General features: G+C 38.5%; 1 protein-coding gene across 6 annotated transcripts in view; it reads left to right on the top strand.

The window, feature by feature from the left end:
* The window catches only part of nlgn1 (neuroligin 1), a 288,702-nt gene that overhangs the window by 47,372 nt on the left and 229,150 nt on the right, over window positions 1-12,180 (top strand). Inside the window, exon 4 of one of the 6 annotated variants that reach the window (XM_040128691.1) lies at window positions 8,931-8,957. The exons of 4 other annotated variants lie outside the window; for them this stretch is intronic. Coding sequence is in view for 1 of the 2 variants with exons in the window: in XM_040128690.1 (XP_039984624.1) it covers window positions 5,177-5,185 (9 nt within the window). In the remaining variant the exon portion in view is untranslated. Of the gene's footprint in view, window positions 1-5,176; window positions 5,186-8,930; window positions 8,958-12,180 lie in introns of all 6 variants that reach the window. One more of the 6 variants, XM_040128690.1, reaches the window with a different exon arrangement.

Below are 12,180 nucleotides of genomic sequence, written 5' to 3'. Positions count from 1 at the left end.
CATAATTCCTGTTGAGACTGGGCTGAGCAAATCTCAAACGTGGCAGAAAGTACCAGATAAAATGGGGTTATCTGATTAGCAAATTTGTTTTTTATTTGATATTCTCAACATTCTGAATAATTCTGATTTAGCCTGTAAAATCTTAGTTGGCTGCTTTGTATGAGGGGTGGAAATTCTGAATTACTTTGCTGATTCAAATACTTTCATTCAGTTCAAAAAATTGTAGTCACTGACTACAGTATACAACAAAACTAGCAAGCTTCAAGCTGTTTAAGAACGTGCAGCCCTGTTTCATGTGTGCCCTGATGCTACATTTGAGTGTGTGGTTGATGCGCTCTACTCCAACATTTGCCTGGGGGTTGTAGAATGCTATGCGAATATGACAAATTCCTTTGTCGGCCAGATAGGATTCAAAATCTTCTGAGAGGAATTGGGGTCCAAAAACTGACTGGAAGCCCACTGGCATGACTGCGGGCCACTAAGAGTGGGGGACATAGGTTACCACCACGAACCTCTGATGGTGGGGTACCCTTTGAAGTTCCCAGCAAATGTCCAGCTCCAGATGTTCCCAGGTTGGTGATGGCCAAGCCAGTGGTTGGAGTGGGGGTTTTGTGGGGGACCTGTCTTGCCACTTATGTCTCATAAGGCATCACAGTCCATAATAAGGGCCTCCACTACCTGCAGTGGAGAATAAAGGCGTTGTACTAGCTCATGCTCTCTTCCATCACTGTCAAGATAGTGTGTGTGGGTAACTACTGGACTTTGGATGGAGCAAGATCGCAGGTCTGCCACGATTTTGTCCTATCCAGGTGTAAACTGAAGTCGGAAGTTGTACTGCTGCAGGTGTTCCGACCAGCAATGGATGATCTCTGTGTTTAGCCTGAGGGAAGGGGTTGTTGCATGTATAGGCTACCACTTGGAGCTGAGTTGCACAATCTGCAGCAGATTCAACTTAGAAAAACCAACTGGAGACCCCTTCCGAGTGTAAAATCCTCAGGTTCGGGCAACACCCTTTCTCTTACTTTTTTCATGTTGCTGTCTTCAATGAGCTATACTGGCTTAATGTCTCACCCAGTAGTCGGTGCCTCTGGTGAAGCTGCAGCTTCCATAGTAAAGTACTTTGTGGCACAGAGAAGTGTCTTGCTAGCAGAATAACAGCATTGCTGTATTGCTGCACAGATCCCAGCATTGCAAAAACGTGCTGTCCCTTTGTGCCCAAGATGTCCGTTTTCTTCACGTCTCTCAGGTGTTCAATTCCAACTGCAGTTGTTTATGTTTCAAACGATTGTATCCATCTATTCCATGGCACGAGGGGCTCACCTGGTAGAGCAAGGAAGGGAGAGGGAGGCCAAATTTCGCCATCCTTGTTGCCAGTTGTCATGATTAGAAAAGACCAGCAGTATGACTTAGTGTAACAACATAGACTTTTACTTTTGTGTCTTATCAAACACCTTGTACACGTGAACTTTGTGGAATCACATTTTATGGCCGACAACTATTAACATGTGTTTTTAAAAAAAGCCATAGTTCAACAATGCAGTCTTACACAATGGGAACCCAATTCCATGGGTATAACAAAACCCACGCGGGGTGCGTGTCAGAGTCCAGTTTTATCATATGATAATTTCAATAAAGTACCACTAGGTAGCCATTTCTTATTTAAGGGAGACACTGAATACTGATTGGTTTGTTTTGATCCTGGGAGTGTACTGATGTAAGCAATACCACTACTACTACATTATTGGTGAAATAATTTTTCAGTCCCTTGAATTTGTCTGCACCAGCTTTGTTAAGTTACCACAGGAAGGGAAACCATGGAATTCAACTACCTATATTTTTGTCACTGTTAATTTGGTTTGTACATACATGAGTTTGTTTAGTCATTGGATCAGTTTTTCCTCTTCAAAATAAGCCCCCGGTTGTCTGTGGATTGTTTTTCAACCATAAATTACGTTTTATTATGGAGAGACAAGATAGCTGCAAGCTAGCAGGTAAGATGCTACTTGGTTTCTTCTGAAACATAAAATCCTGTCATTTCTATGTCCTAATTTTTGTCAAAACAATGTACAGTATAGTCGGAGGTAAAGAGCGGATTCTAAGCTTTCAAATGAGGTATTACATGAATATATTCACACCTGATAATATAAATTCATAAATACAAAAGTATGAAACATATGTATTTATGAATCATTATACCTGAATCTCAGAGCATCTATGACAATTCAGGTTTTAAACTTTTTTATGGTTATGTTCAGGCACTCAGCACTTGTTTAAGGTTAGAGAAAGATTGTGGTCTGGTTTAATAAAGAAAAAAGTTCACATTGACATCATCATAACAAACAGTTTAATTGTATAGAAATGTAATTTCTAGGAGACAGAGTTGCTTTTGTTGCAGTGATCATAGGTCCACTTTTGTTACATTTAGGTTGTACATTTAGGTTATAACCTGTTTGTTTTAATTTTTTCATAAGATCAAATAGGCATACCCTACACTTAAACTTAAAAATAATATACCTATTAAAAGATGGTACAATATTTAATCATTTAACCTTTTCATGACATTGCACAGTGGTGTCCTCAGTTTTGTTGTATATCGTATGTACTTGTTAACTTTTTTCTAAGCAAAGTGATTGCATCACTGTTTATCAATGTTTCTTTATAAGGTTATCAGGTTAAGATATATCACATCATGATTGTTTCTGTGGCTTTTGCAATCTTTTAATAAGCTTTTAAATTTGCTATATGTAACAATGTGAAGCAATTTACATGTATTAAATGCTTTTTTATTACCAATGTGTGAATGGATTGTAAAGTAACTTAAAAAAATGAGATCTTCCCCTACGTTTTTGGTTGCTTATAACAGCCTGTGAACTGATTTCTGTTTATAGCACTCGGGACGAATTTTTCTGGGAAAATCTAAAGGATGTGACATTTATGCTCACTCCCGAATGCCTTGCCTCAATGCCTCTCTTGGTTTTCTACAGTGCCAAAAGTGCGTAACACTAGTTAACGTTAGCTTAGAAATGGAGTGCGCTAAAGTCAAGAAACGCTCCCAGCACAAAACGTCTGTTATTAGAACATGTTATTTTGTTGATTTTATTTGTATTATCACCAATCTAATATTACTTATCCCTCTCCTATCTCACATCTGTTTAGAACTGACATTAGTTTAGGATTATTGGTGCCTCCACCCACTGCCAGACCTATTCAGTACAGTGACGTTATTTGGCAATATAAAAGGTCTATTCTATTATGCTGAAACAATAGCTCGTCGCTTATCGTGAAATAAGAGTTGTGAGGGAGACTGTCACGTTAGTAATGAAGTGTGGCAACACCTCTTATTTATAATATTTCAATACAGGATGCTGACTGTACTTCACGTAACAGCCAAGGGTTTTCTGAATCTTACATATAGTACCTTTAAAAAGGAAGTAACATACCAGGAATGACAGCTGAACTGCGTCCTCACCAGTGAGGAGCTCCACTGCTAAATGCTACTGATTCCCTCCGTGACACTGTTCAGTCAGTTTGGTCTGATGATTTGGTGGTAAAGACTTCTTTCTACATGTACTGAACACTTCTACATGATTCACTATGTAAGTATGTTATCATTTATTATACATGATCATAGATTAACAGAATCCTTAGCTTTTTTATAAATTAATTTATCGGTGATAAGTCAAATTAAACTTTAATATGAAGTTTACACTTCAACTGTGTGGTTTCCAGGACTTTTTGTAATTGCACTTATGTATCCAGGCCAGAAATATTGAGTTAACACCCCATGAGATTCTGGAGGTTGCTCCAGCAGGTGGGTGGGAGTCCAGAGAGGCTTCAGACACGCTGCTTTATGACCTGTAAGAGTTTATGAGTCTTTTATGTAGCTGCTTGCTGTCAGCTTTGTTAAAATGAGGTCACATGTTTGTAATGCAGAACTTCACACTGTCACACAGTGACTTATCACGCAACTTTTTCTGATAGGCCTGGTCCATTTAGGAGAGGCGGAGCTGTGTATCTTCTTTGCATATATAACAAGCTCCTCGCATTTGGTTGTATGGGTGGATTTGAGGGTTATTTTTCATACAGCAACATTGAATAAACAATACAGTTTACTGTTCCCTGCAGTTACACATAGGACTTGACGTCCTATGTGACCATGTATCTTGCAGTCATGGTCTGCAAGATACTTTTTGCAGTCTTTTCTGTTGTGGTTTTAGACAGCTCTTCCCAGAGGGCATTTTTCATTCTAGCAAGATGTCTTTCTCATTGAATTTTTAATCACTGAAGTTGTTTTTAGTATAGGCACAGCAGTTGATGCTCTTGGCTTTGTCCTGATGATGTGGCTGTGGCTGCTTTTGCTAACTATTCATACATTCATGCATATCTCTATTTTCCCCATAAGTGTGAATGCGAGCGTAACTGGTTGTTTTTCTCTCTATGTCAGCCTTCTGATAGACTGGCGACCTGTCCAAGGTGTATCCAATGTCAGCTGGGATTGGCTCCATCCCCCCAGCGACCCTCAAAGGACAAGCGATATAGCTAATGGACAGATGGATGGATGGATATACTGTATGTAATATACAGTATATATACCATTCAGCCGCAACATTAAAACTGGTAACTGGTTTTAATTTCATGGCTGATTGGTGTATATACTGTAAATGCCCACTTCATGTTTGTTCAGATCTTGACGTGGTCGTTAATTTTTTCTTAATGAAATCTGGCACGGCTTGTGGAATCAGAAAGGGACCAGTACTTTGGCCTCCTCTGTAGAATTTACATGCCTGCTCATGTGGAAAAGATTTATTCATTTGTGAATACAGAGTAGCATGATGGCTTAAACAGATTGGCTCATTACAGTGGTTGAATTGTAAATGTATTTCAAAAAATGAAGAGCAGTCTTATGTGAGTGAAGCACCACTTTCAGGTTTTTCCATACATTGGCTCTACTTGGGTAGCCCGCCCGGGTTGATTAAGACCCACCCAGGTAGATAAAATCACATGGTTTCAACTTGGGTAAATCTTACATTAGAATTTCATTATTTTAAACTAACAAACTTTTGGCCAAACACCTGTCTGAGTATGCTGCAGTAACTGAGTGGGGACTAGAGGCTTCTCTGTGTGTGTGCAGCCACCTAGCTAGAGTCTACCAACAGCCTGCATGTGAAGTATTTAGGGAACATCGGTAAATTGTAATGTGTACTGACAGCCTGCATGTGAGTTGTTTAGGGTAAATCTGTAAATTGTAACGACAGAAAATAACCTGGGTTACACTTACACTCTCTGAAAGCACAACGGTCACATGTCGTGCCATCCACCACCATAAGTAAATTCTCAACCTGTGGGACACACTAACTTTAGTCATCTTACCAAAATGGTGGCTGACTTTGCTCCATTTATCTTGATGACAAACAAGTCTTCTTTTCTTTATTTACCGATAAGTTGAAGAGGAATAAAACACAAGGCTCAGAGGCACCATGTGATACTTGAAGTCATAGTCTTTGAGGACAAGTAATCGGGCTAAAAATCTGGGGGTATTAAGCGAAAATGACCAAAATTTCCATAGCAATGTGAATGAGGCATTCTTTCAGTAGCGAGGTAGTATTAGAAACGCAAGATTTTTACATTACTTTGTAATTAGAGGACTGGACAATTGAATTGCTCATAGGAGGCTGTTTTTTCCCACTGTAAGTGGTCACTTGTATTAAAGTGTCTTGAAAAATTTGGTTGAAATTATTTAATATGTATATATATATATTGCATTTAATTGTTGATTAGTCGTTGTGTCTTCCCATCATTGTACATACAGGTGTTTTTGTCCGTTCTTACTATTTGTAATTAACATTTTGTCCATATTTTACAGATGCCTCTCTTAATTTAACAGTTTCTGTCTTATTTAAAGAAATGCAGTTTTTGTACATACCACAAATTAAGGCCCAAACCAAAGAGCAGTAACAGGCCCACGCTGGAAGTTGCAAATTAAAGTTTTAATGTGGCTCATCAGCTGGATTCTTTTTATTTAAAGAGAGCAATCTTTAAAGTGTGGCTGAAACATAAACTGTAAACACTAGAGCAGAGCACTAATTGTGAGATGGAATAAAACTACTCTGTTGCAAATTCAACAACAGCGAAATAGCATTTCTTTAGCATTTTAATTAGTATAAATATTGATAAAGCTAATACTTTCATTTAAATGAAAGTACTACTTTCATTCATCGTTTTTTCCCATCTATAAGTTAAGCACTTGATGTAAATCAGTGAAAAGGTCTGGCACACATTAGCCTCCGTGTTTACTTGTTCTCCACCCTCATCCTTCCAACACACTAAGAGGAAGACATTTAATTTACTGGTTTCACCCTAAAGGATTTGTGGGTTATAAACTCTTCAAACTTCAAATGTCCTCCTCCAGTGTGTCAAGCTGTCTGGTACGGCTTTTATGAGAAAATTAGTATTTAAATACGAAATGTTACTTTCCAGCTAATGGAATCAGTAAAAAGGGTTTATATCAAGAAAAAAACAATTCTGAGTGGAGACTGAGTGTGGCGTGAATATTAAACAAACACCATTCTGTCAAGTAAATGATATAAGTGATGTTCTCTGCATGATTTGCATATTAAGGTAAGTTACACAATGTCATGTATTATATGTCACTGTTATATTTTTTATGGCATCAGCGACTTAAGTTACTGGGTTCTGGTGTGTGGCATCAGAGATTCAGGAGAGTATTTCATGCCCACTAATACTGATGTGTGCCCTTGTATGTATGTGCGTGGTTGTGTGTGCGTGCGTGCGTGTGTGTGTGTGTGTGTGTGTGTGTGTGTGTGTGTGTGTGTGTGTGTGCGCAAACCTGTGTATGCCACATCGTGGTGGCAACAAGGACTCCACATTCCTATGCACGACACGTCCTAGGGCAGTCGCCACGGCGATTTACCCTCTGCTCTGTTGCTGTGGTGACCGAGGAGGAGGCTGTGTGTGTGTGTGTGTGTGTGTGTGTGTGTGTGTGTGTCTGTGTGTGTGAAGTGGGGGGGTGGCTTTCTCTCTCTCATTTTCATCTCCTTTTTCAACCATTCCCCTTTTCTCTGCATCTTCTGCATCTTTTTCTCACTGCTCTAATATAGCAGTCCCTTCTTTTATCATTCTCCGTATTTCTTCAACTTCAACCATTACAGTTTTCCCTTTCCTTCCCTTCAGAGTACTTATCAGCCAGACCACCGGTTAGTTAGTGTGACATGCAGTATATCTGTGGCCTTGAACTCCCTCCACTCCTCTGTGCAGTATTATCTGTCTCAAGGTTCAACAAGTCCTCCAAACTAAATGACCGTATAGGTCATTTGTCCATACCCTCTGATATCACCCAGAGGAGCGTTTCCTCGGCGGCAGGAGATATGCCACAGATAAACTGTTGAAAATGGCTGCTGACAAATAAATAAGTAACCCTTTTACAATGTGACAATGCTATGGTAAAGGTTTTGTTAGCTTTAGGCACAAAAGCAACCTGGCTAGGTTTAGGGAAAGATCATGGTTTGGTTTAAAATAATTACTTTCATAAGGTTAGAGGACCTTCGTCATTTTGGTTACAATAATAAGAACATGATTGAGGTTATAGAACGATCATGATCATGATTAAAAGAAAAAAACACTGACTATCGGTTTGAAACACGGAAACAAGCAGTGGTTCAGTGTTTTGTCGACCCAACCATCCAGCCAGACTTCTTCCCTACATAGACTTTGATGCTCTTTGACAACATCACCTGACTTCCTCCTTTGCTCCAGTCATAATTACTATGGCCACTACAGGGCTTTGTCCCTTTAATGTAAACGTGGTTCGGAGCCATTTGTTGACAGGAATGATGCTGTCTAACACGACCGCTAGATGTCGCTAAACAATAAAACAGAACTACGGCTTGTAATGAGCTGCTTGCTCCAACAACTTGTGGGGTTGTCTCCAGGGTTTGTGCTGACAGTGTTAAAATTATTTTAACCATTTATTCTAAGTCAATATTATTGTAATTATTGTCTCCTTCAGTTTCTCACTCTGTCAGTCTGCCTTCGCACATTGGCCAACTCTGACAGAATGAGAGGCTGAATCACATTAGACACTGAGAGAATATGCTTAATAGCCTGGATGAAGCGTAATACGCTGCTTAGTGCTTTATTAAAGATTTAGATTAGGGACTTGAGAAAACAGTTGTGCTCTAAATCCTGGAGCCTTGGAAGCTTAAGGTGCGACGAGAGAGGTATGAAAAGTGTGCACGTCTGTGCGCTTGTGAGATAGAGAGTGAGCGTAAGATATGATGCCAAAAATAGGATGGACAGAGCAGAGAGAGATATTTAGAGAGATAGCCGCGGTGAAGATTAGTATTTAATATGAATATGAGCTTCCTTTTACTCCTCTCTGTTTCTTGTATTTAGCTCCCAGCTCTCTCTGTGAGTATGTGTATGTGCGGTCTGATGGAATAGCCTCATTAAGACTCAGTGCTGCCAAGTAGCATGTTCTCATCTGTAGCAGATGTACCCTTCTATAGAGTATGATTGTTCTCACGACTTCATGATGAAAGTAAAAACTCTACTTTTTCACACCATGTCACATAATGTCATAATCCTAACATGATGATGTTTATTGATTATGATTTGTTGTTTTTGTCAAAGGCTACACTCCATCTATCAGTCCTGGAGCATTTGTCTAATACTATTGATCACTGCAATTGATATATGCTAGTGATATGCAAGGTCCTTAATAGTTACTTTAAAATGAGAATGTAACCATTATGATGTAGTTTGACTATTCTACATTTTGTGCAATTCTGTTTCCTCACTCACATTTTTGATGACTAATTGCATCAATTCACCTTTTGCTCAACAGAGTCCCGATGTTTAATGTCTATATCTGTCTCATATATCAGGTGTATATTAATAAATTGGCGCATCAGTTCATGTACAAAACCATACTGTTGAAGGTAATTTGATGACTGTCCAGCACTAACAGGCAACATGCGCCATATCATTTACTGTATGTGCTTAAATGGATGGAAGCTACCAAAAAACTATTGAAAAATATGCCTACCAGGTCCTTCCTTGCAGGAAGTTAAATTCTTTATTAAAACATAGATGTTACCTGAGGAAAACCTTGAAATTTGCTGCCTATCTATCTGCATGTTTGTATGAGCTTTGCTAATTGCTTATTTGCTTATTGGAATATGAAGATAATACAAATTATTGACAAGTTGTGTTTTTACCAATTAGCAAAAAATATCATTATTACTTTTGTCCTTTGCTTAAAAAATAAAAACAATACTGTTCATATCAGATATATTCCTGTATATTCATATAGAATATATGATATAATATATACAGTAGACTTTCATTCACAATACTGGTACTGTATAAATCCGGTAGTATAGTGCTTTTCATATTATGTTTGTTTTTAAACAGCATATTAAAGTCAATTTTTAGCCTTACCACCATGGCTGTAGGGTTGGCAGTGTTGGTCTGTCAACAACTGTCAGATTAACTGCCATGAAAATGGATGCATAATATACTGTACATATATTAATAGATGTTAATGATATAAATAATCCCCAGGACAAAAAGCCTACTCACCTTGGTGGTTTCCCAGTGAAATATCTTTACATCAGTGACACAAATCGTCTCAACATATTGTACATATTCATGATCTCCAGACAATAATATCCTAATGACTTGAGTGCTCCCCTGACTTTTCATGTAGCATCACCATGACATTTGGGATTCAGACTGAAATATCTCGGCAGCTGTTGGATGGATTACCATCGATTTTGGTGCAGAAATTCATATTGGTAAACTTTCCTGATCCCCTGAGTTCTAGTTGGTGTCGTGACAGCACCATCTATATAACTACATAGCAGCACTAACACCCCTCTGCATAACAATACACAACATTTAACCCACAACACCTTCATCAGGTGGTTATATGTATTGTTTGAGTACTATTTTAAACAAGTATTTATCTAAAAGAATGTGAAGTATACAGTATCTCTCTCTCTTGGTAGCTTTTTCTCTCATTCACATTATTGTTTGATCCGTTGGATCTTTACCCCAACTGCGCATTAATGATATTATGCATCATGCAGCTCTTTATATGCGGACAATGCTTGATTTGCCTACATCTTCCAGTTACCAGTGTTGCCAAGTGTACAGTTATTTAACCCTTTCTCTGTATGATCAATAATTCTCAAAACTGTTAAATGTACATTAATTACCAATGTCTGTCTGTTTATTTGTCAGTAAGATTATGCAAAATCTACTGAAATGATTTGCACCAAACTTCATGGAGGGATGTGGCATGGTCCAGGCAAAAACCCATTAATTTTTTGGGCAGATCCAGATCATTTACAATGAATTGGAATTTTTTCCTCTGAACTCTGGTGCATGTTGTTTGACACTGGCCTTGGTGGAGGTCTGCACTCTGCTGAGCGCATTTTCATTTTCAACATGTCATAGTTTCAGGTTCTTCTATAATAGCAAAATGGCATGAAAGCTGCCATGAGTAATCCAATCGCATCACTGCTGACTTCTTGTGAGATATGTCACTGTGGCCACTCACAACCTGTTATTAACTTGAAAATTGAGGTTCATTTTCCATCCAGTCGCTATACTGCTTATCCTTTTGAGGGTTTCAGGCCGCAGCCAATCCCAGCTGACACTGGGCAAGAGGCTGGGTACACCCTGGACAGATCCCCAGTCTATCACAGTGCTGAAGAATCCTCACTCAAGTTTCACTTACTACAGTGGCTTTGTCAACAGCATTCAAACACATCTCATAGTCCTCAGTGAATTGAATTGGCTCAGCTTTTCTGTTGTATAGGTAGTGTCAAATCATTTTCAGATTGTTGTACAATGGAACATGACTGCATCAGTTATTTGTTAAAATGCCAAATAACAACCAATTTTTTATTACTAACTGAGGTACCTCTACCAACTGTGTGAATAATGACTGTTGAACAGGAGCACGTCTGTCAGTAGCATGATGTTGTTATAGAGCCTCAGTACATATAGAAAGGAAGTCAAGGTGGATGAATAGGTTAACAAAACATTGAACTTTCTTACTGTTATTCAATATTGCAAATCAGGCTTTGCCTATGTCACTACGGTTAAGAGAAGACAGCTGTATACTAGTAATACTGGTTGTCCATACTGTTCTCATGCTCAATGTATGATCTTCAGATAGTCAGAGCGTGGGCTCATTGAGATGGCTTCCATGGCAACGGCAAAATTACCTATAGGACAATGTGTGTGTGTGTGTGTGTGTGTGTGTGTGTGTGTGTGTGTGTGTGTGTGTGTGTGTGTGTGTGTGTGTGTGTGTGTGTGTCAGGGAGTGAGCTGTTAAGATCTGTCAGGGATTCAAACACAAATCCATTTCTTCCTTTCTCAATCCACTCTGGTCATACCCTTCCCATTTTAATTCTTATCCAGTCGATTCATTTGCACTGTTGAATAATACGTATAATAGTATTGTAAAAATTGGTTGACAATATATTAAACATAAGCAGTCACATCCAAACAACAGTGAAAAAAGTTAAGCTTGTAATTTCACAATAATAACCTGCTAGTTGATTTAAATTAAGTTTATACACTTCAGAACAGCAAAAAAGCATACAGGAAAGGGACATAAAGTAAAACCATCTGTCATTGCTTTTAGAGTAGGACACTGACACATCCTGAGTAATTAAGACAATTCGGGTGTTTGACAATGTCTTAATTTTAAGTTTAATGTATGTTTGAACTTCTTAATTGTCTTAGTTTGTCATCATACAACCTACCCACTATTTAATTAATACAGGATTGAGTTGATAATACAATATATGTCATATAAACTATGAGGATAGAGGTCCCTTAACAAATATTTTTCTGGTGTTATATTTTCTGACTCTGCCTGAAAGCTTTTGTAGTGTCTCTCCCTTGTATGATTGTCTAATGTTACCCTGTGTTGAGACATAAATGTAGCAAGCAAACGGATTAATTATCAGCAGATGCCCAGATGGGGGCACAGAATTATGATTTAAGATGAAGTCCTCGAATGAGAACTTTTGAAAGTTTCAGTGTAAATTCATACTTTACTGCTGACAGGTATAGTGAGGACTTTCTGCCATGGCAACTATAGCAGTCCTAGTATGTAGTATGGCTACTGTGGTGCTACTGCAG

This window comes from Xiphias gladius, chromosome 6 (genome assembly GCF_016859285.1).
Source record: "Xiphias gladius isolate SHS-SW01 ecotype Sanya breed wild chromosome 6, ASM1685928v1, whole genome shotgun sequence".
NCBI lineage: Eukaryota > Metazoa > Chordata > Actinopteri > Istiophoriformes > Xiphiidae > Xiphias > Xiphias gladius.
The sequence above is the reverse complement of the archived record's forward strand: the minus strand, read 5'-3'. Positions and strand labels throughout refer to the sequence as shown.